At 42.8% G+C, this 25000-nt stretch overlaps 2 protein-coding genes across 2 annotated transcripts in view; one reads left to right on the plus strand and one right to left on the minus strand.

The window, feature by feature from the left end:
- LOC110162855 (alpha-internexin-like) overlaps positions 1-5752 on the minus strand; it is a 15069-nt gene extending 9317 nt beyond the window's left edge. The window contains exons 1-3 of the mRNA XM_055162923.1: positions 5510-5752; positions 4166-4393; positions 1613-1822 (exon numbers count right to left, since the gene is read on the minus strand). Of these exons, the coding sequence (XP_055018898.1) occupies positions 1613-1822; positions 4166-4393; positions 5510-5752 (681 nt within the window). The remainder of the gene's footprint in view (positions 1-1612; positions 1823-4165; positions 4394-5509) is intronic.
- A 6398-nt stretch (positions 5753-12150) lies between these two features.
- The window catches only part of sertad2b (SERTA domain containing 2b), an 83002-nt gene continuing 70152 nt past the window's right edge, over positions 12151-25000 (plus strand). Inside the window, exon 1 of the mRNA XM_055163021.1 lies at positions 12151-12361. The gene's annotated coding sequence lies outside the window, so the exon portion shown is untranslated. The remainder of the gene's footprint in view (positions 12362-25000) is intronic.

Consider the following 25000-nt stretch of genomic DNA (forward strand, 5'->3'; position numbering starts at 1 on the left):
AGAGACAGTGTCAGCATCACCTCCAGTCTCTCTCTCTAAAACCTTCAAATCAGGCAAGAAATCTCGGGGTAATAATGGACTCAGACTTGAACTTTAACAGCCGCATCAAATCAATAACATCTGCAGCCTTTTACCATCTCAAAAAGCATCAAAAATCAAATTTATAGTGTCTAAATCAGACTTGGAGAGACTTATCCATGCTTTTGTCTCTAGTAGGTTAGATACTGTAATGGTGAGGAGAAAATTCAGTTTGTCAAATGGACAAAAGTGAGTTTAGTTGAAGACGTTTCGCAGCTCATCCAAGCTGCTTCTTCAGTTCTGGTCAGACGCTGGTGGACACTTCCTTATATCTGTCTGCAGGGAGGAGCTAACTACACTGAAACTACTCTGAAACTAACACACACTTGGTTACAGTTTCTGTTTGTTAGTTGGGCCTGTTGACCTGTACAGGGTGTGGGGTCTAATTAGCAGAACAATTCATGGTAATAATGGAGCTTCCACACCTCTGGACCTGACCTGACTACACCTGTTGTTCTCTTGTTTGTTTTGATTTAGGTTTGAGGATGGAGTTGTCATCTATCTCCTATTTACAACTCCATCCTCAAACCTGAATCAAAACAAACAAGAGAACAACAGGTGTAGTCAGGTCAGGTCCAGAGGTGTGGAAGCTCCATTATTACCATGAATTGTTCTGCTAATTAGACCCCACACCCTGTACAGGTCAACAGGCCCAACTAACAAACAGAAACTGTAACCAAGTGTGTGTTAGTTTCAGAGTAGTTTCAGTGTAGTTAGCTCCTCCCTGCAGACAGATATAAGGAAATGTCCACCAGTGTCTGAGCAGAACTGAAGAAGCAGCTTGGATGAGCTGCGAAACGTCTTCAACCAAACTGACTTTTGTCCAGTCGACAAACTGAATTTTCTCTTGGCCGTGGATTCTACCTGGACGACCGAGGGATTCTTCACACATACTCACTGGTCTCTCCAAACGAGCTGTGAGACGCTGCAGAACACCCAGAACGCTGCAGCTCGGGTCCTGACTCGAAATAGGAAGTACAAGCACATAAGTCCAGTGCTCAGGTCTCTGCACTGGCTCCTGTGGCTCAGAGACTTCAAAGTTCATCTGTGACATGTTAGAGCCACATGAACCATCTCAGGGACCAGCCTCCTGCCGGTGCCCAGAGTCAGGACTAAACACAGGGAGAAAGTGAAGCGTTTTCTGCTACGCCAAACGCGTCATAGGTGTATCTGCCGCGTCATCGTTGTAGCAGCTTTAGTTCGTTGTCACGTGGGAGGGCAGCAGAAATACGCTGCAATTTGTTTAAAAAAAAGCTGAATCAACATAAAAACCACTTCAGCGACAAATACAAGGCCCACACATCACTCTTAGAAGGTAGAAAGCTCTGAAAAGTTGATTTTGCATGAGATGGGCCCTTTAAAGTTAAAAAATTCCAAGTGAGAAATTCAGTGGCATTTAAAATTATAAATATGATTAAACAAATGATCAAACTTACACCAAACTTCACGTCACTTACACTTAGACTTTTTTGATCCACAAGAGAAATGATTTGACCACACAGATGTGCCCTGACTCGCCCTCGTCCCTCTGTACCTGCTGCGCCTCCATGAAGCTGCTGAGCTCCTCCATCTCCTCCTGGTGCACTTTCTTCATGAAGCTGATCTCGTCGGTGAGCGAGTCCAGTCTTCTCTCCAGGTCCAGTCTGACCGCCGCCGCCTCGTCCACGTCCTTCTGCAGGGCCTTCAGAGAGAGCTCCGCCTGAGACCGACGATCTGCCTCCTCCTCCAGACGAGCACACACACGCTGCAACACAAACTCTCTTCAATATCTCAGGTTTTTATTCTTTTTTTTTGGTATAATCTGGAAAACTATATACAGATGATTATTTAAAAATGCATCAGAACTCTGCTACATTTGCTTATAAATGTAAAAAGTTGAGGTTGAAGTCGAACACAACATGAATGGACAATAAAATAAACCACAAAATTTATAGAAAAAACATTTATAGATCATAAGCTCCATATCTCCAAAAAACAATTGTATTATAAATTTTTCTCACCACACAGAGGACAACAGCTTAGACTGAGTTGCAAAAACACTGTATCAATAAAATGGTCGACCCTCCACCAGGAACATGTCATCATACACCTTTAATGTGTCTGTAAGGGCACTTATACACTGGCCAAGCTGGTGCCGCCAAGTGCCTCTGCTCAATTTCATTTCTCTCCAGCGACTAGATCAGGAATCAGAAAACACTAGACGATTCACAAAAACCCTGGAAGTGCAAGTTCGGGCACCAGCCGATCAGCGAAGAGACAGACATTCTGTGTTGTCAACGATTCCGAGATCGAGGATTTAAAGCCAGAACAAAGAGAATGTTTGGTGAATTTTATCAAGAGGAAAGACGTTATTGTTCTTCTTCCTACGGGATTTGGGAAAATCTTAATATACCAGTTATCCCCGTTATCGGCGCATTACAAACATCACGACCACAGCAGCGATTGGTTAAATAAAAAAAAGTACCCGCCTACTGTCGACCGAACGAATCCTAATGCTGCAAGGTCACACGGTTTCTACAAAGTGAATCCGTGTGATGAATCAGGCCACATATACACGAGGTGGTTTTTAGATTCTCTAGATTAGAACTCTGCATTTGGTTCCATATGTGGCCAAAATGTTTAGGCCCAAATTTTATGCAAATGAATTAATATTTAGAGGAGCTCAAGACACTGTTGCCCTGTAGGTCCTGTTCTATAACCAGTATTGGGAAGGTGACTTTTAAAATGTAATCCCCTACAGATTACAGATTACATACCTCAAAATGTAGTTTGTAACGTAATCTATTAAATTACTCAAGGTGAGTAACGTAATCTGAATACTTTGGATTACTTGATTTGCTGTAGAGAAGCAAAGACCAGGATATTTTAACTGTATTAAAAATATTATTGATAGAAGAGGAGGAGACACGTCCACGCAGCCTGGTTTAGTCCTGTTTTAGTCCTGGTTAGTCCTGTTTTAGTCCTGGTTTAGTCCTGTTTAAATCCTGGTTTTAGTCCTGGTTTAGATCTAGTTTAGACCTGGTTTTAGTCCTGGTTTAGTCCTGGTTTGTCCTGGTTTAGACTAGACCTGGTTTTAGTCCTGGTTTAGATCTAGTTTAGACCTGGTTTAGACCTCGTTTAGTCCTGGTTTTTAGACCTGGTTTTCCTGGTTTAGTCTAGTTTAGATCTGGTTTAATCCTGGTTTAGATCTAGAATAGACCTGGTTTAGACCTGGTTTTAGTCCTGGTTTTAGTCCTGGTTTAGATCCTGGTTTAGACTGGTTTTAGTCCTGGTTTTAGTGGTTTTAGTCCTGGTTTAGTTTCCAGCAATGGGTGGAATTACCGAAAAATAAATAAGTAAAAATAAAAATAAACATAATGTGAAAACAGGAAAATACCGCCCTGTAATCCATTTATTTCAACAAAGTAACTGTAATCCGATTACCACTCACTGAAACAGTAACTGTAACTGAATACAGTTACTCATCAATTTGTACTCTGATTACATAACTCCGGTACATGTAATCTGTTACTCCCCAACACTGTCTATAACACAGAACCAAATAAATAAGTCCTACTTGAATAATTTGTCATTTTATTCTGCAACACAAACTGAAACTTACATAAAAATACTTAGAAAGTTCATAAAAGTTGCTTATAAAGTCCAGCTCCACTGTGTGTTTGTTGGCGTCACTAAAGATGCTCCTGTGTCTGTGACTCCTGCTGTAGATCCTGTTTCTGATCTTCATTCTTTCTCAGACTTTTCACACTTTAAAATCTTGAATAAGCTTCACCTCCTTTCAGCAACATCATGGACACTTTCCTGGAATGTACAGTTTCTCCTTCAGAAAGTCTCATAAGATGCACCACGAATAAGGTAAACAACATCAACAATAAACTAAAACTGAACAAAGAACCTAAGAACGCAAAATTAGACAGTTTCCAGGAAACTTCATGCAGCTTGAGCAGCCTCTAAAACATCTCATTTTTCTTCCAAATTTCTTCCTAAATCATCTTTTGGAGCTAAAATCTAAAGCAGGTTCTAATTGAGGTTTGATGGACCAGCCTGATAAACACCTTTAGTCTGTTGTGTGTATAAAGTGTGTGACCTGCAGTTCTTCCTCCTGGTTGCTGCGCTCCACCAGCAGTCGGTTCTTGTCCCGGTTCAGGGTCTCGATCTGGGCTCTCAGGTCTCGGATCTCGTCCTTGTAGACCTGCTGGACTCTGGACTCGGCCTGTCTCTGCCTCAGGGTGAGAAGCTCCTGCTCCAGACTGTGGTTCTGCTGCTCCAGCTGACGCACTTTCTCGATGAACACGGCGAAGCGATCGTTCAGGCCCTGACAGAGGACGGCACACGGACCAAGAGCGTTAAAGCTGCAGTATGGCACTTTTCTGCTTGTTTCCATGGGGATATTATTGATTTTCCTGGAATGTTTCATTACGTTACATGAAACCTACTTCTACTTCTACCTGTTCTCAAAAATAATCCATGAACTCAGAGGTTTTCATTCTGCGCTCTTCTCTTCTTTTTAAATTTTATGATGATTATTTTTGTTTAGTCCTGGTTTAGTCCTGGTTTAGTCCTGGTTTAGTCCTGTTTAGTCCTGGTTTTAGTTCTGGTTTTAGTCCTGGTTTAGTCTGGTTTTAGTCCTGGTTTAGTCCTGGTTCAGTCCTGGTTCAGTCTGTTTAGTCCTGGTTTTAGTTTGTCTGGTTCAGTCCTGGTTTTGTCCTGGTTTAGTCCTGGTTTAGTCCTGGTTTAGTCCTGGTTCAGTCCTGGTTCAGTCCTGGTTTAGTCCTGTTTTAGTCCTGGTTTTAGTCCTGGTTTAGTCCTGGTTTAGTCCTGGTTTTAGTCCTGGTTTAGTCCTGGTTCAGTCCTGGTTCAGTCCTGGTTTAGTCCTGTTGGTTTAGTCCTGGTTCAGTCTGGTTCAGTCCTGGTTCAGTCCTGGTTTCGTCCTGGTTCAGTCCTTGGTTTAGTCCTGGTTCAGTCCTGGTTCAGTCCTGGTTTAGTCCTGGTTTCAGTCCTGGTTTAGTCCTGGTTTTAGTCCTGGTTTGTCCTGGTCCTGGTTAGTCAGTCTGGTTTAGTCCTGGTTTTAGTCCTGGTTCAGTCCTGGTTTAGTCCTGGTTTAGTCCTGGTTTAGTCCTGGTTTAGTCCTGGTTCAGTCCTGGTTTAGTCCTGGTTTAGTCCTGGTTTAGTCCTGGTTCAGTCCTGGTTCTGGTTCAGTCCTGGTTTAGTCCTGGTTTTTAGTCCTGGTTTTAGTCCTGGTTTTTAGTCCTGGTAGTCCTGGTTTAGTCTGGTTCAGTCTGGTTTAGTCAGTCCTGGTTCAGTCCTGGTTCAGTCCTGGTTTAGTCCTGGTTCAGTCCTGGTTTAGTCCTGGTTCAGTCCTGGTTTAGTCCTGGTTCAGTCCTGGTTTAGTCCTGGTTCAGTCCTGGTTTAGTCCTGGTTCAGTTCTCACCTGCAGTTGTTCTTTCTCGTTGGTCCTGACGATCTTGAGTTCGTTTTTGACGGCGGAGCTCAGACTCAGGTCCACCGAGTCTTTGTGGACCAGCGGCACCGAGCGGCCCGTCCTCCGGTACGACCCCGTCCCCACCGCCGAGGACGAGGAGGAGACCACCACGCGGGGCCCGGGCGCCGCTCTGAACCGCGGCGAGTCCCCGAAGAGACGGCGGTAAGACGAGGAGCGCTGCCCGAAGCTCATGTCTGCTCCAGCCGCGGGTCAGACTGACCGGTTTAGACGGTTTAAAGGATTAAGACCCGGCGCAGGACGAGCCGCTTCACGCCCCGACGGTGACGGGAGTGTGTTTAAGCTGCACTGACTGACTTTTAAAGGTAGTTTCTTCCCTGAAATGTTCCGCAGTGTTGCTTTTTGTGTTTTTTTTTTTCATAATGTATAAAGTCATGATGTTTTTCCATAATGATTTAGTCCTGGTTTAGTCTTTTTATAGTTTTGGTTTAGTTCTGGTTTTAGTCCTGGTTTAGTCTTGGTTAAGTGCTGGTTTAGTTCTGGTTTAGTCTCTGTTTAGTCCTAGTTTAATCCTGGTTTAGTCCTGGTTCAGTCTTGGTCTTAGTCCTGGTTCAGTCCTGGTTTAGTCCTGGTTTAGTCCTGGTTTAGTCCTGGTATAGTCCTGGTTTTAGTCCTGGTTTAGTTAGTCCTCCTGGTTTTAGTTCTGGTATAGTCCTGGTTTAGTCCTAGTTCCTGGTTAGTTTAGTCTGGTTTAGGTGTAGTCCTGGGATCAGTCCTGATTTAATCCTGGTTCAGTCCTGGTTTAGTTCTGTTTAGCCCTTTGATCACTGGTTTTAGTCTGGTTTTAGTCTGGTTAGTGGTTCCTGGTTTAGTCCTGGTTTAGTCCTGGTTTAGTCCTGGTTTGTCCTGGTGTAGTCCTGGTTTAGTCTGGTTTAGTCCTGGTTTAGTAGTCCTGGTGTAGTCCTGGTGTTAGTCCTGGTTTAGTCTGGTTTAGTTCTGGTTTTAGTCCTGGTTTAGACCTGGTTTAGTCCTGGTGTAGTCCTGGTTTAGTCCTGGTCTAGTCCTCCTGGTTTAGTCCTGGTGTAGTCCTGGTGTAGTTCTGGTTTAGTCCTCCTGGTTTAGTCCTGGTTTAGTCCTGGTTTAGTCCTCTGGTTTAGTCCTGGTTTAGTCCTGGTTTAGTCCTGGTTTAGTCCTGGTTTAGTCTGGTTTAGTCCTGGTTTAGTCCTGGTTTAGTCTGGTTTAGTCTGGTTAGTCCTGGTTTAGTCCTGGTTTAGTCCTGGTTTAGTCCTGGTTTAGTCCTGGTTTAGTCCTGGTTTAGTCCTGGTGTAGTCCTGGTTTAGTTCTGGTTTAGTCCTGGTACTGGGTACAGGAGTCTCACCTCTGGCTCTAGAAGATATGAAGTGTTAAAAATGGAAAAATACATTTGGTGAATCTTGATCACGTTACACCAAAAAAATGAAGCACCAACCAACATCCAGTGGACTCTTTTAGAAAAACTAGACGTCTGTTTTTAACACGTCCAACATTTGTGATGCTGTTTAACCTTATTTTTGCTAAATACATTTTTGAAAATGTGTTTTCTGCAAACATGCAGAACATTCATGGACTATGAAGAAACTAAGAAGAAAACACTCTGAATATTTGACACTCAGCTTAAAATGCTTCATTTCATTTTTTAGTTTTTAGTTTTTTAGATACATCAATCTGAAAGTGACTCTGCTCAAAACAGGTCAGGGCAGAGTTGACAAAATATTTTTTATAATAAAACTATAAGGAGTTGGGAGTTTAAATTTGGGACGTTTCCTGTTGGAAAGTTTGTGAACCTCCTAGAATTTTTTCTGTCAAATCTGAGATGGTCGAGCGAGGCTCAGAGATTTGGTGTGGAATGACCGTTGTATAGTTTTTTTTTCATAATATAATAATTTGGGGACTTTTAAAACACTTTGCTTATTTAAGGAGCTCAGATTTCACCATTTTCTGTTTTCTAAAGCTGCGTTGTTTTGTGTTTTGTTTCATTCACACGTTTAACACAGTAAATACAGAGAGTTTAATCACAAAAGACACAAACTGTTATTTTACATTTGTCAACAACTCAGATAATGGATCAAATATCTTCACTAAAATTAAAATGATCTCTTTTCTCACCAGCAGAGGGCGCAGTTTCATAATAAATCACCGTACTGAACTTAAACTTGTAATTTCAAACTGTTGATGTGTTGACAGAGTAAAGAGACAGAGACAGAGTTTATTCTCTACAGACGACGTGTAAAAAAGTCTGTGCAAAAGTGAACAGGGACGCAACAAAATATGAACAGCTGCGATTTGGTCTCATTTTGTCTCTTTTTTTTGTGACTAAAAGACATTAAAATAATTATCTGATGAAAAGTGCATCACATCTGCACGTTTATTGGTGGTTTAACTGGAAAAATTCATCTTATTTTAAAGTTTAAAATTTCATATGACACTATTTTCTGATCTCTCTTCTAATGCAATCTTTTTATACTTATAAATGAAATAAAGAAATAAATAAGAAAATATATACATTATGACATGACTATATTGACCCACTTTTATTCTCTGGTTTTTAATACCAAGTGAGTTGTGTACTCCTTTGTGTCTTTATTTCATTTTATTTTATTATATTTTTTATTTTTAAGTGTTTTATTTTTATTTTATTATATTTTTTATTTTATGTTTTTTTTTATTTGTATTTATTTATGTGTTTTTATTTTTAAATTTAGCTTTTTCTGTTATTTTTATTTTATTGTCTTTTTTAATCTTTTTTTTTTGTTTTGTTTTTTTTTTTTTCATCCCAGACGCTTCCTCCTTCCACTTCCTCTTTATTTTATTTATTTATTTATTTATTTATTTATTTATTCATTCATTCATTCATTCATTTATGTGTTTGTTTATTTACTTATTATTATTATTATTATTATTCATTCTATTTTGTTCATCTTTTAAAATCATCTTTATGCTTTTTAACACATTTTTATTTATTGTTTTCATTTGTGATTTTCTGTCTTTTATTGTGTTAATTTGTCTGTGCAGAAGTGAACTGGATAAAACTGTCACAGGAGTCAGTTGTGCGTCATGTAGGACACTGTAGTTGTGCGTTTGTTGTGCAGTTGTGTGTGTGTGTTGGGGTGTGTGAGTGTGTGTGTGTGTGTGTGTTGGGGTGTGTGTGTGTGTGTGTGTGTGTGTGTGTGTGTGTGTGTGTGTGTGTGTGTGTGTGTGTGTTTTGTCTCTTGTTTATTTCCTGCTTCTTCTCTTGTTTCACTGCAGCGGCTCATTTATTATTAAAACTACAGCGAAAAAACACCCACTCAACAGATAATACTCCCTACAACTGTACAACTCACCTTATGTAACAGATAATACTCCCTACAACTGTACAACAACTCACCCTTATGTAACAGATAATACTCCCTACAACTGTACAACTCCCTAGTACACTCACGTAACTTATGTAACAGATAATACTCCTACAACTGTACAACTCAAACTTACACCCTTATGTTACAGATAATACTCCCTACAACTGTACAACAACTCACCCTTATGTTACAGATAATACTCCCTACAACTGTACAACTCACCCTTATGTAACAGATAATACTCCCTACAACTGTACAACTCACCTTACAACTGTAACAGATAATACTCCCTACAACTGTACAACAACTCAGACTTATGTAACAGATAATACTCCCTACAACTGTACAACAACTCATCCTTATGTTACAGATAATACTCCCTACAACTGTACAACAACTCACCCTTATGTAACAGATAATACTCCCTACAACTGTACAACAACTCACCCTTATGTAACAGATAATACTCCCTACAACTGTACAACAACTCAGTTACTAATATGTACAGATAATACTCCCTACAACTGTACAATGTACAGATAATACTCCCTACAACTGTACAACTCACCCTTATGTAATAGATAATACTCCCTACAACTGTACAATGTAATAGATAATACTCCCTACAACTGTATTTATATAATTATCCTTTATTTCTCTTCAGTGTCTCAGTGAAGAGTTTGTAGTTTTGTTTTCTTCCAGCAGAGGGCGACACACGCTCATATTTGAACCCCGTGAACCCGATCATTTTTTTTTTTTTTTTTTTTTTTTTTTTTTTTTCAGGGAACGGTCAGTGTGAGACAGATGCAGAAATAAAAGGGTCTGAGAGAAGCAGGTGCAGAGGAGGAGGACAGACACACAGAAAGAAAGAAAGAAAGAAAGAAAGAAAGAAAGAAAGAAAGAAAGAAAGAAAGAAAGAAAGAGAAAGAAAAGAGACTAAAGACGAGCCTGTGGGAGACGGAGAGAAAAAAGATTTGAATATAATTTTACAAAATCACTATTTTCAAATTCTCTAAAAGTTTTAAAGTTGTGTTTTTTTTCTGCTCCTGCTGTGGTGGTTTATTTGGAACCACAAGAGTCCAAGACCACAGACCACAGTCCTGCTCGGTCTCTTGGTTTAGTCCTGGTTTAATCCTGGTTTAGTCCTGGTTAAATCCTGATTTAGTCCCGGTTTAGACCTGGTTTAGTCCTGGTTTAATCCTGGTTTAGACCTGGTTTAGTCTTGATTTAGTCCTGGTTCAGTCCTGATTTAGTCCTGATTTAGTCCCGGTTTAGACCTGGTTTAGTCCTGGTTTAGTCCTGATATAGTCCTGATATAATCCTGACTTAGTCTTGGGTGCTGTTGGGTGCTGTTGGGTGCTTCTGCTGCGTGACCGCGCTCTTCCACACGAGCCTCACTGGTCTCGTGCACGCGCTGTGGGCGGGACACGAGGCTCTGAGTCAGTGCACGCGCTGTCTGTCACACGCGCGCACCGCAGGGTTCAAGGACCGCAGGAAATTAGAGCTGGTTTTGTCAGTTTTGTCCGGTTGGCCCGGAGTCGACTAAAGTAGATTCTTTTAGACTAAAAACACGTCCTGCCGATCGATTAGTCGACTAAAAAGGGGGCGTGGCAAAAGCCTGTGACATACCTCAGCGTGTCAGACCCAAACTGGACTCACAAGTAACGTGACCAAACGTCCCAGTTTCCCCGGGACAGTCCCAGTTTTGAGCCTGTGTCCCCTGTCCCCGCAGATTCATACAAAACCACTGATTTATACAAAAGTTTTATACAAGAAATGTCCCAGGCGTCTTTATTTTTGACCAATCTGATCCTGCCAACAGTTAAAACAGACATAAACTCTCATTTGTTTTGGTAAAATACAGAAAAGCTGCTTAAAAATGACCAAAACACAAAGAAAATATGACTATACTGATTCACATTAGTGCCAATAGTGCAACAGTTTTCCTTAATGATGCATTTGTTTCACAATTTTATTATCACCAACCACCACAAACCTGGGGATATCCCAGGTTTTTATTTTGAAAATCTGGTCACACTAATCACGAGACGACACCTGCAGAGGGAGTTCACGTGAGAACCACTGTTTATGTCGAAAAAAAGTACAGGGAAACTTCTTTTTTTTTACTGTGTGCTGACAGATTCAACTTGTGAATCATGAGTTTCTGTTTGGGCGGGGAATCATGAAGAAGTTGTCGATACGATACAGATCTCGATACAGTGCACTTTTGATACGATATATTTCAAATCGATTCGATACGGTTCAGTAAAAAAAAAAAAAAAAAAAAAAAAAGTCTAAATCATGTCTGTGACACTAAAAGTCTTTGTTAAACCAAAAATGAAAATACTTTTCTCTTTACAGTTGATAAATGTGGCGCTGAATTTTACAAGAACAAACTGGAACATGCTCCTCCCACTTCTGTTTGGATGGAACTGAAGTACTGTGATACTCAAATGTACTCAGTTTTGGGGAGTAACAGATTACATGTACTGGCATTATGTAATCAGAGTACAAATTATGAGTAACTGTATTCAGTTACAGTTACTGTTTCAGTGAGTGGTAATTGGATTACAGTTACTTTGTTGAAATAAATGGATTTACACAGAGGGATTTTCCTGTTTTCACATTTTGGACTAAACCAGGACTAAAACCAGGTCTAAACCAGGTCTAAACCAGGACTAAACCAGGACTAAAACCAAGTCTAAAACCAGGTCTAAACCAGGAATAAATCAGGTCTAAATCAGGTCTAAACCAGGACTAAACCAGGACTAAACCAGGACTAAAACCAAGTCTAAAACCAGGTCTAAACCAGGAATAAACCAGGTCTAAACCAGGTCTAAATCAGGACTAAACCAGGTCTAAACCAGGTCTAAACCAGTACTAAACCAGGTCTAAATAACCACTAAACCAGGTCTAAACCAGGACTAAACCAGGTCTAAATAAGGACTAAACCAGGTCTTCAAATCAAAAAGCATTTCCACAACTCTTTAATAAATATACCACAACTTTACAGTACAATTTATCTTAAAATTCATATAAATTGCAAAAATCTGAGCTTTATTTGGTGTTTTGGACTTGAAATGACTTGAAGCTCAAAGCAGACGACTTGGACTTGACTTGGACTCATGCACCAGTGACTCAAGACTCGACCTGGACTTGCCTCTATTTGACTTGGGACTTGAGATCAACGACTTGGTCCCTTTCCTGCTTTCATCACACAGTTTTCCCGTGTCTCTCCGGGACCGTGAACGCGTCATCAGTCTGTCTACTCGTGTCTGGAGCCTCCGGAGAACCAGCGGACCCTCCACGGTGCATCACTTTTAACTTCAATCAACCGGATTTCCATTCACGATTCCTGTCACATTTTCCACCTTTTCCCGTCCCTCCGCGCGGATCTTACGTTTCCGGAGGATTAATTTTCACCGCCGTAAACCGGAGTACTGATCCGGACTGCTGCTTGCTCGTGGTAAGTGCATTTTTTACTTCTTCTGGACTCGCTTTTCCAAGTTATTTGCAATGATAATTTTCCACCGAACTGTCCAACGTGATACTTCCCGTAACTAGAACTTCCCACGCGCGTAAACAAGCGTGGAATTCCCTTTACGCACGGTTGGGAATGCGCGTAAAAGGATCTGCAATTGAATCCCGCTTGAAAACCTCGCTTTTTAGCATATTCTCACAACGTACTGCAAACTCATTCAATTAAAACTCAAATCAAACGCTTTTTTATGTTTAGTAGAACGTAGACAGTAATTCGGCATGTTTTCTTTAAATATATTCGAGTTTATGTTAAGTATATGTTGCATTTTTTGAGATTTTGTTGCATGTTGTGAAGTTGGAAACGCGTTGAAACTGCATGGGAATCGTGTGTGAAAAAGTCAGCGTAAACTCTATGGGATTTGGCACAGGAGTTGTTATCGTAGAGCGGCTTTTAAAAGTTGTCCGTCCACATTTCGGTGAGTTGGTGGGAGGAGTTACGCACCGGGTGAAGTTGTGTTTACTGCTCCTGGGTTTGGATGGATTATATAAACCGCAGAGGAACAGGAGCAGAGCCGAGCGTGAGTGACAGGAGCAGTGTAAACACGAGGATTGGCCTGACAAAGGCTGTTTATGCAAATACTGAACAAAACTAATAATTATCCCTCAGTAACGTGACTGTGGGGAACTGAAATATCTGATATCCTGGTTATTTATAGGTACAGGTCAAGTACAAAAGACTGAGAAGGTTTGGTGTTGCTTATGGACTAACGTATTAAAATAATAATAATTTAAAAAAAAACATAAACTTCTGCTTTAACTTTTGCAAGGTTGTTCACATTTCCAATTAAACTCGACTTGTATGTGATCTCCAGTGTGAACTTAAAAATTGTATTTCCACAAAACTACACTTTCAAAACATATAAAAACATACACACAGTCAGGAGTGTGCAAAAATATCAAAATATCGATATATCGTATCGTTTAATGTAATGATACAGTATCAGTATCAGGGACAGCTGTATCGATATATCGCCAAGTATTTTTTGGTATATTTTACTAAATTATTTCGTTACAGTGCTGCAGTTTTGTTGTTTGTTCAGAGGAAGGAAACTTGTTTATGTGACACATTTGACATTTTCACTGTTTTGATGATTAAAATGTTTGTGTTTCATATGAACATGGTTCTCGCTTGGAAAAAGGCGTCTTGTCGTCTCCGGGCGGGTGGAGAGTTTCTGCGTCAAGTGGAGGAGTTCAAGTCTGTCGGGGTCTTGTTCATGAGTGAGGGGAGGATGGAGCGTGAGATTGACAGGTGGACAGGTGCAGTGTCGGCAGTGATGCGGTCGCTGTATCGGACCGTTGTGGTGAAGAAGGAGCTGAGCCGAAAGGCGAAGCTCTCGATTTACCGTCAGTCTTCGTTCCTCCTCTCACCTCTGGTCATGAGCTCTGGGTAGTGACCGAAAGGACGAGATCGCGGATACAAGAGCTCGAAATGAGTTTCCTCCGCAGGGTGTCTGGGCGTCTCCCTTAGAGACAGAGTGAGGAGCTCAGTCACACGGGAGGAGCTCGGAGTAGAGCCGCTGCTCCTTCACGTGGAGAGGAGCCAGTTGATGTGGCTCAGGCATCTGTTCCAGATGCCTCCTGGACGTCTCCCTCAGGAGGTGTTCATGTCCCACCGGGAGGAGTCCCCGGGGAAGACCCAGGACACACTGGAGGGACTCTGTCTCTGGCCTGGCCCCGGATAAACGGAAGAAAATGGATGGATGATGTTTCATATGAACTTTGCACAAGAAGTGATTTAACAAAGACTTTTAGTATCACAGACATGATTTAACCTTTATTTTTTATTGAACCACATCGAATTGATTTGAAATATATCGAATCGTAAGATCGCTGTATCGAGATATGTTCGTATCGTATCAGTAACTTCAAATAAAAAATAAATAAATAAAATGACTTTCAGCTCTGGTTTTCTAGTAGGCGACCGAACTAATAAGACAAATTTCCAATCCATCATAATTCAAATAAAAAGAGACGTGCATGTCTCATGAACAATGAGGAAAACCAGACAATAAATATATTAAAAAAAACAAAACAGAAAAATGGTGCATTATAGTGAGGGCCCCCAAACTGCCGAAAAATAATCTTAATTTCTGAGCGTCAAGTTTCAATACAAGTTTTTATCTCATTATCTCATTACTTTGAACAACTCTATTCATATTTATTTAGTTATTTATTGAGAAAAACAAACAAACAAAACAACAAAAACATACAAATCTCTTGCCTAGAGCCAAGTTTATTGCATCGAGTTCTTTTTGGGACGTTGTAATGTTGATGAAAACTGTATTTCTTGAGTTATTGATGTGGTAATGTTTGTCTGTGCAGCGATACGTCTGAGTCTGAGCGGCTGGAGGAAGTTTCCCTTTTGTCTGAACAATGAACGGCCAGTGTGGAGCTGGAGTCAAATGCCCAGACTGTAGAGAGATCAGACTGAGGCGTCTCGTTCAGATAATCCAGATTAAGGACTCGGGTCTCAGGACTGAAGACTGTTCCTCTCACAGAAGTCTGCAGGTTACGCCAGACCTTTATTTATTTATTTATTTATTATTGACCTGGGACAGTCCAAGTTTTGAGCCGTGTGTCCCCTGTCCCGGCAGATTTATAAAAAAAACAAACACTGATTTGTCCCAGTTTTATACAAGAAATGCCCCACGTTTCTCTATTTTGGACCAATCTGATCCCCAACAACATTAAACAGGGATTATTTTAGTGTCGTAGTTCCTGTAGATTGTTTGTTTACGGTCTTGGTCTTGTCTTGGACTCAACCGTGTTTGGAGTCAATCTTATCTCGGTCTTTAAGGCGTTTGGACTCGGTCTTGTCTTTGTCTCGAAGGCGCTGAGACTCGGTCTTGTCTTAGTCTTGTTGGTGCTTGGACTCAGTCTTGTCTCGGTCTTGAAGGCGTTTGGACTCGGTCTTGTCTTTGTCTCGAAGGCGCTGAGACTCGGTCTTGTCTCGATCTTGATGGCGCTGGGACTCGGTCTTGTCTCGGTCTTGATGGCGCTGGGACTCGGTCTTGTCTCGGTCTTGATGGCGCTGGGACTCGGTCTTGTCTCGGTCTTGAAGGCGTTTGGACTCGGTCTTGTCTTGGTCTTGTTGGTGCTTGGACTCGGTCTTGTCTTGGTCTTGAAGGCATTTGGACTCAGTCTTTTCTCGGTCTTGAAGGCGCTTGGACTCGGTCTTTTCTCGGTCTTGAAGGCGCTTGGACTCGGTCTTGTCTTGGTCTTGTTGGTGCTTGGACTCGGTCTTGTCTCGGACTCCAGTTCTGACAATCTTTGAGTGTGATCATTTTTCATTACGGCCGCTGCTGTCGGTGATAAATTTCTTACAGCGACATGTGGTTGAAGTTTGTCTAATAAACGTTCACAAATGCGTCTGTATTTGTCACGACGTGTGTTTGGTAAAAGTGCAGAGGCTAAATCCCACTGCAACTTCAGTTAGAAACTTGAAAAACAGGTTTAAAAATCCTGCTCACTTTCTTCACTTTCTTCAGTTTTGTGTAAAGTGCCAGTGAAGTTCTTTTAAAGAAGAGCTTCTCAGGGTCCAAAAAAATTTGTCCTATTTTACGCCTAAATTAACATTAATCAGATCAAATGAAGATAAATGTATAAAAAAACATTGATATATTTGTGCCAAAATAACTGTAAAATGAATTGATATTGAAAATGACAAAGATGGTCTCGATTTGGTCTCGATGGGCCGTAATCTCAATCTTGTCTCGACCCTCGCAGGTCTTGGTCTCGTCTCAGTTTCGACCCTCGCAGGTCTTGGTCTCGTCTCGGTCTTGACTCTCACAGGTCTCGTCTCAACTCTCGCAGGTCTTGGTCTCGTCTCGGTCTTGACTCTCACAGGTCTCTCGGTCTCGACTCAGGTCTCGGTCTCGTCTCGGTCTCGACTCTCACAGGTCTCGGTCTCGTCTCGGTCTCGACCCTCTCAGGTCTTGGTCTCGTCTCGGTCTCGACTCTCGCAGGTCTTGGTCTCGTCTCGGTCTCGACTCTCACAGGTCTTGGTCTCGTCTCGGTCTCGACTCTCGCAGGTCTTGGTCTCGTCTCGGTCTTGACTCTCGCAGGTCTTGGTCTCGTCTCGGTCTCGACTCTCGCAGGTCTTGGTCTCGTCTCGGTCTCGACTCTCACAGGTCTTGGTCTTGTCTCAGTCTCGACCCTTGGAGGTCTTGGTCTCGTCTCGGTCTCGACTCTCACAGGTCTTGGTCTTGTCTCAGTCTCGACCCTTGGAGGTCTTGGTCTCGTCTCGGTCTCGACTCTCACAGGTTTTGGTCTTGTCTCGGTCTCGACCCTTGGAGGTCTTGGTCTCGTCTCGGTCTCGACTCTCACAGGTCTCGGTCTCGTCTCGGTCTCGACCCTCGCAGGTCTCGGTCTCGTCTCGGTCTCGACTCTCACAGGTCTCGGTCTCGTCTCGGTCTCGACTCTCGCAGGTCTTGGTCTCGTCTCGGTCTGGACTCTCACAGTCTCGGTCTCGACTCTCGCAGGTCTCGGTCTCGTCTCGGTCTCGTCTCGGTCTCGACTCTCGCAGGTCTCGGTCTCGTCTCGGTCTCGACTCTCACAGGTCTCGGTCTCGTCTCGGTCTCGACTCTCACAGGTCTCGGTCTCGTCTCGGTCTCGACTCTCGCAGGTCTCGGTCTCGTCTCGGTCTCGACTCTCGCAGGTCTCGGTCTCGTCTCGGTCTCAACTCTCGCAGGTCTCGGTCTCGTCTCAGTCTTGACTCTCACAGGTCTCGGTCTCGTCTCGGTCTCGACTCTCACAGGTCTCGGTCTCGTCTCGGTCTCGACTCTCGCAGGTCTCGGTCTCGTCTCGGTCTCGACTCTCGCAGGTCTCGGTCTCGTCTCGGTCTCGACTCTCACAGGTCTCGGTCTCGTCTCGGTCTCGACTCTCACAGGTCTCGGTCTTGTCTTTTCTCAGATTAGATTCTGTCTCACAAGTAAATCCTGAATAAATCATGAATGGTCCGAGTCCATAAAAGTTTTGTATTTATGTATTTATTTTGAGCAAGTAAGATTTACATTCTTATACAGTAGCACATTTAACATTAGTGAAATCATAATAGAAATAACCACAACAACAACAACAAAAATTGCCCAAAAAGAAATACGAAGAAGAAAACTTATTTAATCCCACCCTCACTCTTCTCTTTAATTACGGACTCTTTACAGAATTTTATTATTCCCAGCCACCCCAAACCAACCGTGTCCCAGTTTTTGGTTTTAAAAATCTGGTCACTCTGTCTGCAGAGTTTATGTAAAGAGTGAAAACTTTGACTGTATCGTCCATCAAAATGCAACCAAAACTACTACAACTGTACCTTTTATCCACGTGGCAGAGTGAATGGGCTCATTTATACTAAGACTGCATTAAAAAAAGTGTGTATTTCTGTGTATATTTGTGTGTTTATATCGGTACATATGGTAGAAGATGTATGTTATTTCTGAACCTGTGCACAGAGCTCAGACGGCTCCGTTTGCTCGTGCAGCTGCTGGAAATGTGCCGGGCTCGAGTCAGTTTTGAGAAATTCTGGAGAGCTCCTTGTTTTGGTCGAACAAATGAGCTCCAACGAACGTGCGGGCGAATCTGAACGGACAGAACGGATAAATCTAGAGCTGGGTATCATTAAAAAGTTACCGATATGATACATACTTCGATACAGTGCAGTTTCGATTCAATATATTTCAAACTGATTCGATACGGTTCAATAAAAATAAAGTCTAAATCATGTCTGTGATACTAAAAGTCTTTGTTAAACCGCTTCTTTAATGCAGTTATGTCTTTTTGAAAGGAGAGAAGATTAGATACTCCAAGAAAGGGAACATAAACATATTTTTTAGAAAGTGGCAACCGTTTATTGACTTTGTTTGAAACCGTGTAAGCCAGAGGTGTTCATACTTTTTTCATCAGGGGCAACAAATCTAAACACAGATGAAGCAGACTGCAGATCGACTGATGCTCAATACAGCGAATAATTGAAATATGTGCATGTTTAAACACGTTAGAATGAACCATCAGACTTTATTCATGCTAAGATCATTAAAACCACACACTAAATATTACAAGATAATTTGGGCCGATTCACCTGGAAGCCTGAGGGCCAAGAAAAATTTGTCTGAGGGCCGCATTTAGCCCACGGGCCATAGTTTGGACACGCCTGGACTAAGTCAACCCCCCTCCTTTTTTAGTTTTTTTATTATTATTACTTGTAATTCGATATATTGTGATTGTCCACGATATTATTGTGAGACTTTTGACGATACGATATCACGATATTTTGGTTAATAAATATAATATACCCTCCTAATAAGTAGTATGTGTATGATTATTGTTTCACAAAGTCAGTGAATCACAATAATAAATTGTGGGCAGTCACAATATAATCGAATCACACGTTCCTTTGCTTAAATGCATTTTTTTAAATAGTAGTAACAGTTTATAAACATCGAGAACTACATATCCCATGATTCATTTCAGCTCAGACAACATGAAAAGATATGTTTTTTTATTTGAATTCTTGGGATTATGACAGAAATAAATCGAGACGTGCAAAAATATAAAAATATCAATATATCGATATATCGTATCATTTAATGTGATGATACAGTATCGATATCGTGGGCTGCTGTATCGATACATCTCCAAGAGTATTTTCTGGAAGATTTTACTACATTATTTTGTTACAATACAGAGCAGAGCAGACATGTCAAACTCAGGCCTGGGGGCCAACTTTGGCCCATGATATAATTATATTTGGCCCGTGAGATCATATCAAACATGTTTTAGAGCTGCCCCCCTGCACACAGATAAACTATAGAGGCATTATTTATTTAAAATGTTATTATTTTATATTCTGAATGTTTAAGCAAAACTATTATTAAACATTTATTTTAATAAGAAAAGGTTTAACTTTACAGATCTCGAAAGAAGAGAAAACATGCAGATGTTGTTGAAATTTTTCAATAAACATTTAGTTTGGCCCACAGCGTAGTCCCAGTTTTTAATTATGGCCTCTGTGAATTTGAGTTTGACTTTCCTGGTTTAGTGGAAGGAAACTTGTTTATGCGACACATTTGACATTTTCACTGTTTTGATGATTAAAATGTTTGTGTTTCTTATGAACTTTGCACAAAATGTGGTTTAAAAAAGACTTTTTGTATCACAGACATATGATCAATTTAATCTTTATTTTTTACTGAACCATACCGAATTCATTTGCAATATATCGAATCGAATCGAAAGCTCACTGTATCGAGGGATGTATCGTATCGGCAACTTCTTAATGACACCAGCTTTAGTAATAATTCACACCAAAATCTTGTCAGAGTGTTTCCAAAATATCGCAATAAATATCGAACCGTGAGATGAATATCGTGATAATATTGTACCGAGAGATTTGGATATCGTTTCATCTCTGATAATTACTCATTTTGTTTCTCATTTTTACAAGTTACACAGATTAAAATCCGTACAAAAGATGTAAAATAAAACACTATTTGCGCTCGTTCAATCTGCATCGGGGAGGGCATCTGGTTTAAAATGAACACTCAGCTCGCTCATGGATCTTGTGTGTGTCGTGCCGAAGCCCAGAGCGTTGCGTTTGTGCGTCTGAGCGGTGTTGGAAAGTGTATTTTTCAGTCTGGTTGTGCTCGTGTCGCGGCTCTGACGGGCAGACAGAGGCACAGGGACTGAACTAAAAATAGCCCGAGAGCAGAGCGGCTGATAGCATCGCCATAATACACCGCCGCCGACACCGCCACGACCGCCGCCAACCGCCGCCAACGCCGATACCGCCGCCAACGCCAACGCCGCTACGAGTCCAACGCACACGGGCTTTTACACACAGTCCAGGATCCACGCACACAGCGGGGCCAGAGTCTGGGCTACAGTGTTTACTGGGTTCAGTTGAGTCCTGGTTGAGTCCTGGTCCAGTCTTTGTTAAATCCAGGCCGAGTTCTGGTTAAGTTCTAATTCAATTGAGTCCTGTTCGAGTCCTGACTGGGTCCTGGTTGAGTCTTGTTTTGAGTCCTGGTCTAGTCTTGTTTTAGATCATAGCTTATTGCTCTAGTATTGGTTGAGTCCTGGTTTAGTCCTGGTTGAATCTTGGTTAAATCCAGGTTGAATTCTGGTTAAGTTCTAATTCAATTCCGATTGAGTGTTGGTTGAGTCCTGGTTAAGTCCTGGTTGAGTACTGCTCTAGTCTTGTTTTGAGTGCTGGTTGCATCCTGGTTGAGTTCAGGTTGAGTCCTGATTGAGTCCTGGTTGAGTCCTGGTTTAATCCTGGTTAAATCCAGGTTAAGTCCTGGTTGAGTCCAGGTTGAGTCCAGGTTGAGTCCAGGTTGAGTCCTGGTTGAGTCCTGGTTGAGTCCTGGTTGAGTCCTGTTCTAGTCTTGTTTTAGTTAGATCCTATCTTCTTGCTCTAGTCCTGGTTGAGTCCTGGTTGAGTTCTAATTCAGTACTAATTAAGTCCTGGTTGAGTCTTAGTTGAGTACTGGTGTAATCTTGTTTTGAGTCCAGGTTCAGTCCAGGTTCAGTCCTGGTTGAGTCCTGGTCTAGTCTTGTTTAGAGTCCAGGTTGAGTCCAGGTTGAGTCCAGGTTGAGTTGAGTCCTGGTTGAGTCCTGTTGAATCCAGGCTGAGTCCTGAGTCCAGGTGAGTCCAGGCTGAGTCCAGGCTGAGTCCAGGCTGAGTCCAGTTGAGTCCAGGTTGAGTCCAGGTTGAGTCCCTGGCTGAGTCCTGAGTCCTGGCTGAGTCCTGGCTGAGTCCTGGTTGAGTCCAGGCTGAGTCCAGGCTGAGTCCAGGCTGAGTCCAGGCTGAGTCCAGGCTGAGTCCAGGCTGGTTGAGTCCATGCTGAGTCCTGGTTGAGTCCTGGTTGAGTCCTGGTTATATCCAGGTTGAGTCCTGGTTGAGTCCATGCTGAGTCCTGGTTGAGTCCTGGTTGAGTCCTGGTTAAATCCAGGTTGAGTCCTGGTTGAGTCCTGGTTCATTCCTGGTTCAGTCCAGGTTCAGTCCTGGTTTAGGCCCTGTTCAGTCCTGTGTAGTCTAGATTTAAGCCTGGTTCAGTCCTGCTTTAGTCCTGGTCGAGTCCATGTCGGGTCCTGGTTGAGTCCTGGTTTCAGTCCTGGTCGAGTCCTGGTTCAGTCCTGGTTCAGTCTTGGTCGAGTCCTGGTTCAGTCCTGGTTGAGTCCTGGTTCAGTCCTGGTTCAGTCTTGGATCATGTTTCTCTGCAGCTTCACACTCGCTTCAATAATTCATGAACAGGAAGAGCCGAGAGAAAATCACTCGTTCAATCGGCGTCTGGAGACTTCGCCGTCGATTCTCTGCAGTGACATGACGCCGGGGGTGTTCTACATGTGTCTCTGTGGCGGAATGTTCAGCGGTTACCATGGTGACGCGATGCACACATTTGCAAACACCGTCAAAAAAGTCATTTCAGTCCAGTATTATTCTCACTTCAGACAGTTTTAGTCCTGGTTAAGACCTGTTTTTGATGATGCCCCGGAGTCCTGGTTTAGTCCTGGGGAAGTCCTAGTCCTGGTTTAGTACCGAACAAGACCTGTTTTAGTGCTGACACAGTCCTACTCGGGTCTTTCTTTACTTTAGAGCCGGGTCGGTCCTGCTTCAGCTCCGGTTCATCTCTGGTCCAGTCCAGGTTCAGTCCTGATCCGATTTCGAGTCCGAATTTAGACCAGACTGTATCCTGGTTAAATCCTGGTTCTTTTGCCCAAATTCAGTCTTGGTTTACACCTTGTTTAGTCCTGCTTTAGTCCTGGTTCGGTCCTGGTTTAGTTCTTGTTTTAGTTAGTCGTGTTTCAGTTCTGGTTTACTCCTGGTCGAGTCCTGGTCGAGTCCTGGTCTAGTCCTGGTTCAGTCCTGGTTTAGTCCTGGTTTAGACCTGGTTTAGTCCTGGTTTAGTCCTGGTTTAGTCCTGGTCTGGTTCACACTGTGACCTCCAGAGTCGGGGGGACACTCTGGGCTCGTCTCCCCCAGGCTCGAGGCTCTTTCTGTGGGCAGCTCGTGGACAAAGGCCTGGGGGGAGTGTGGAGGGTCTGGAGGTGTCTGTCTGTTTATGAACGAGGGGCCGAAGTCAGGGGCCCGAGTCAGGGGCCCCGCACATTTACATCCAGTCTGTGTGTTTGTGTTTGTGTGTGTGTCTGTGTGTGTGTGTGTGTGTGTGTGTGTGTGTGTGTGTCTGTGTGTTGTGTGTGTGTGTGTGTGTGTGTGTGTGTCTGTGTGTGTTCTGTGTGTGTGTTGTGTGTGTGTGTGTCTGTGTGTGTGTGTGCTGTGTGTGTGTGTGTGTGTGTGTGTGTGTGTGTGTGTGTCTGTGTGTGTGTGTCTGTGTGTGTGTGTGTGCTGTGTGTGTGTGTCTGCGTGTGTGTTGTGTGTGTCTGTGTGTGTGTGTGTGTGTGTGTCTGTGTGTGTGTGTGTGTGTGTCTGTGTGTGTGTGTGTGTGTGTGTTGTGTGTATGTGTGTGTGTGTGTGTGTGTGTCTGTGTGTATGTGTGTGTGTGTGTGTCTGTGTGTGTGTGTCTGTGTGTGTGTGTGTGTGTGTGTGTGTGTGTGTGTGTGTGTGTGTGTGTGTGTGTTCTGTGTGTGTGTGTGTCTGTGTGTGTGTCTGTGTGTTGTGTGTGTGTGTGTGTCTGTGTGTGTGTGTGTGTGTGTGTCTGTGTGTGTGTGTGTGTGTGCGTCTTTTGTTTGAACGAGGGATGAAGAGGAGGAGGAGGAGGAAGAGTGGACCAGCTGTGAGAGAAAGAGGGAGGAGGGAGGAGAGGAGGAGGTGGAGGGTCTTTCACTTTCCGTCTGTTCCGGCGTCGGGGGGGAAAGAGCGTGTGAAGAAGAGGAAGAGAGAAAGAAAAGAAAAGAAGAGAGGGGGGAGTGGGGGAGGAAAGAAAGAAAGAAAGAAAGGGAGAGATGGAGAGAGAAGAGGAGAAGAGAGAGAAGAGGAAGAGGCGAGAAGAGGAAGAGAGAAGGGAGAAGAGAAGAAGAGAAGAAGGGAAAACAGAAGAGGGGAGAAAAGAAGAGAAGAGAAGAAGGAAGAAGGAGAAAGAGGAGGAAGAGAAGAAGAGAGGAGAGAAGAAAGAGAGGAAGAGAAGAGGGGGAGAAGAGAAGAGGAAGAGAGAAAGAAGGAGAAGAGAAGAAGGAGAAGAGGAGAGAGACAAAAAGGGAGGAAGAGAAGAGAAGGGAAGAGAAGAAGAGAGGAAGAGAAGAGAAGAGAAGAGGAGAGGAGAAGAGGGAAGAGAGAAGAGGAGAAGAGAGAAGAGAAGGGAAGGAAGAGAAGGGAAGAGAGAAGAGAGGAAGAGAAGAGAAGAGGGGAGAAGAGAAGAAGGAAGAAGAGAAGAAAGGAGAAGAGAAGAAGGGAGAAGAGGAGGAAGAGAAGAGGGGAGGAAGAGTAGAGAAGAAGGGAGGAAGAGAGAAGAGAAGAGAAGAGAAGAGGAAAAGATGAGGAGAGAGGGAAGCTGAGTGGAAGAGAGAGATGAGAGAGAGAATATGGAGAGAACGCGGGAAGAGTGGCCGTGAACAAAAGAGATGAGAGAGAAAGAGTGAATAAGAGAGGAAGATGGGAAGAGAAAGAGAAATGAACAGAGAGAGAGAGAGAGAGAGAGAGAGAGAGAGAGAGAGCTGTAGAGACAGGAGCAAGAGAGAGAAATAGGGAGAGAAAAGAAACAGACAGAGAGAGAGAGAGAGAGACATATGGAGAGAAACAAAAGAAACAAGAGAGGGGGAGATGAAAAGACAAAAAGAGAGAGAGAGAAAGAAATAGAGAGAGAGAGAAAAAAGAAAAAGACATAGGAAGAGAGAAAAAGAGAACTAGACAGGGAGAGAGAGAACAAGAAGAGAGAGAGAAACAAAATGACAGAGGGAGATGAAAGAGACAGAAGAAAAATACAAGAGTGAAAGAGTGAATGAGAGGGAGAGACGGAAAGATGAAAAAGAGAAATGAACAGAGACGGAGATGTAGAGAGAGGGAAAAGAGGGAGGGACACAGGGAGAGAGAAAGAACAAATGAGAGAGGGAGATGAAAGAGAGAAGAGGAGTGAAAGAGAGAGGGGGGGAGACGGAAAGAGAAAAAGACAAAGAGAGAGAGAGAGACAGATGTAGAGACAGGGACAAGAGAGAGAGACAGGGAGAGAGAAAAAGATAGAGAAAGAGACATATGGAGAGAAAGAGAAATAGACGGTGGGGGGGGGATGAGAGATGGAGATAAAAGAGAAAAAGCGACAGAAGAAATATACAGGAGTGAAAGAGTGAATGAGAGAGACTGAAAGAGAAAGATAGACAGAGAGAGAGAGAGAGAGAGAGACGTAGAGAGAGAAAGAGAAATAGACAGAGAAAGAGAGACGTAGAGACAGGGACAAGAGAGAGAGAGACAGGGAGAGAGAAAAAGGTAAATAGACAGAGAGAGAGAGAAAGAGAAATAGACAGAGAGAGAGAGAGAAGAAATAGACAGAGAGAGAAGAGACAGAGAGAGAGAAGAGAAAGAGAAATAGACAGAGAGAGAAAGAGAAATAGACAGAGAGAAAGAGACAGAGAGAGAGAGAAAGAGAAATAGACAGAGAGAGAGAAGAGAGAGAGAGAG

This window comes from Boleophthalmus pectinirostris, unplaced genomic scaffold (assembly GCF_026225935.1).
Source record: "Boleophthalmus pectinirostris isolate CB_2022bp ecotype Guang Dong unplaced genomic scaffold, ASM2622593v1 HiC_scaffold_5, whole genome shotgun sequence".
Taxonomy (NCBI): domain Eukaryota; kingdom Metazoa; phylum Chordata; class Actinopteri; order Gobiiformes; family Gobiidae; genus Boleophthalmus; species Boleophthalmus pectinirostris.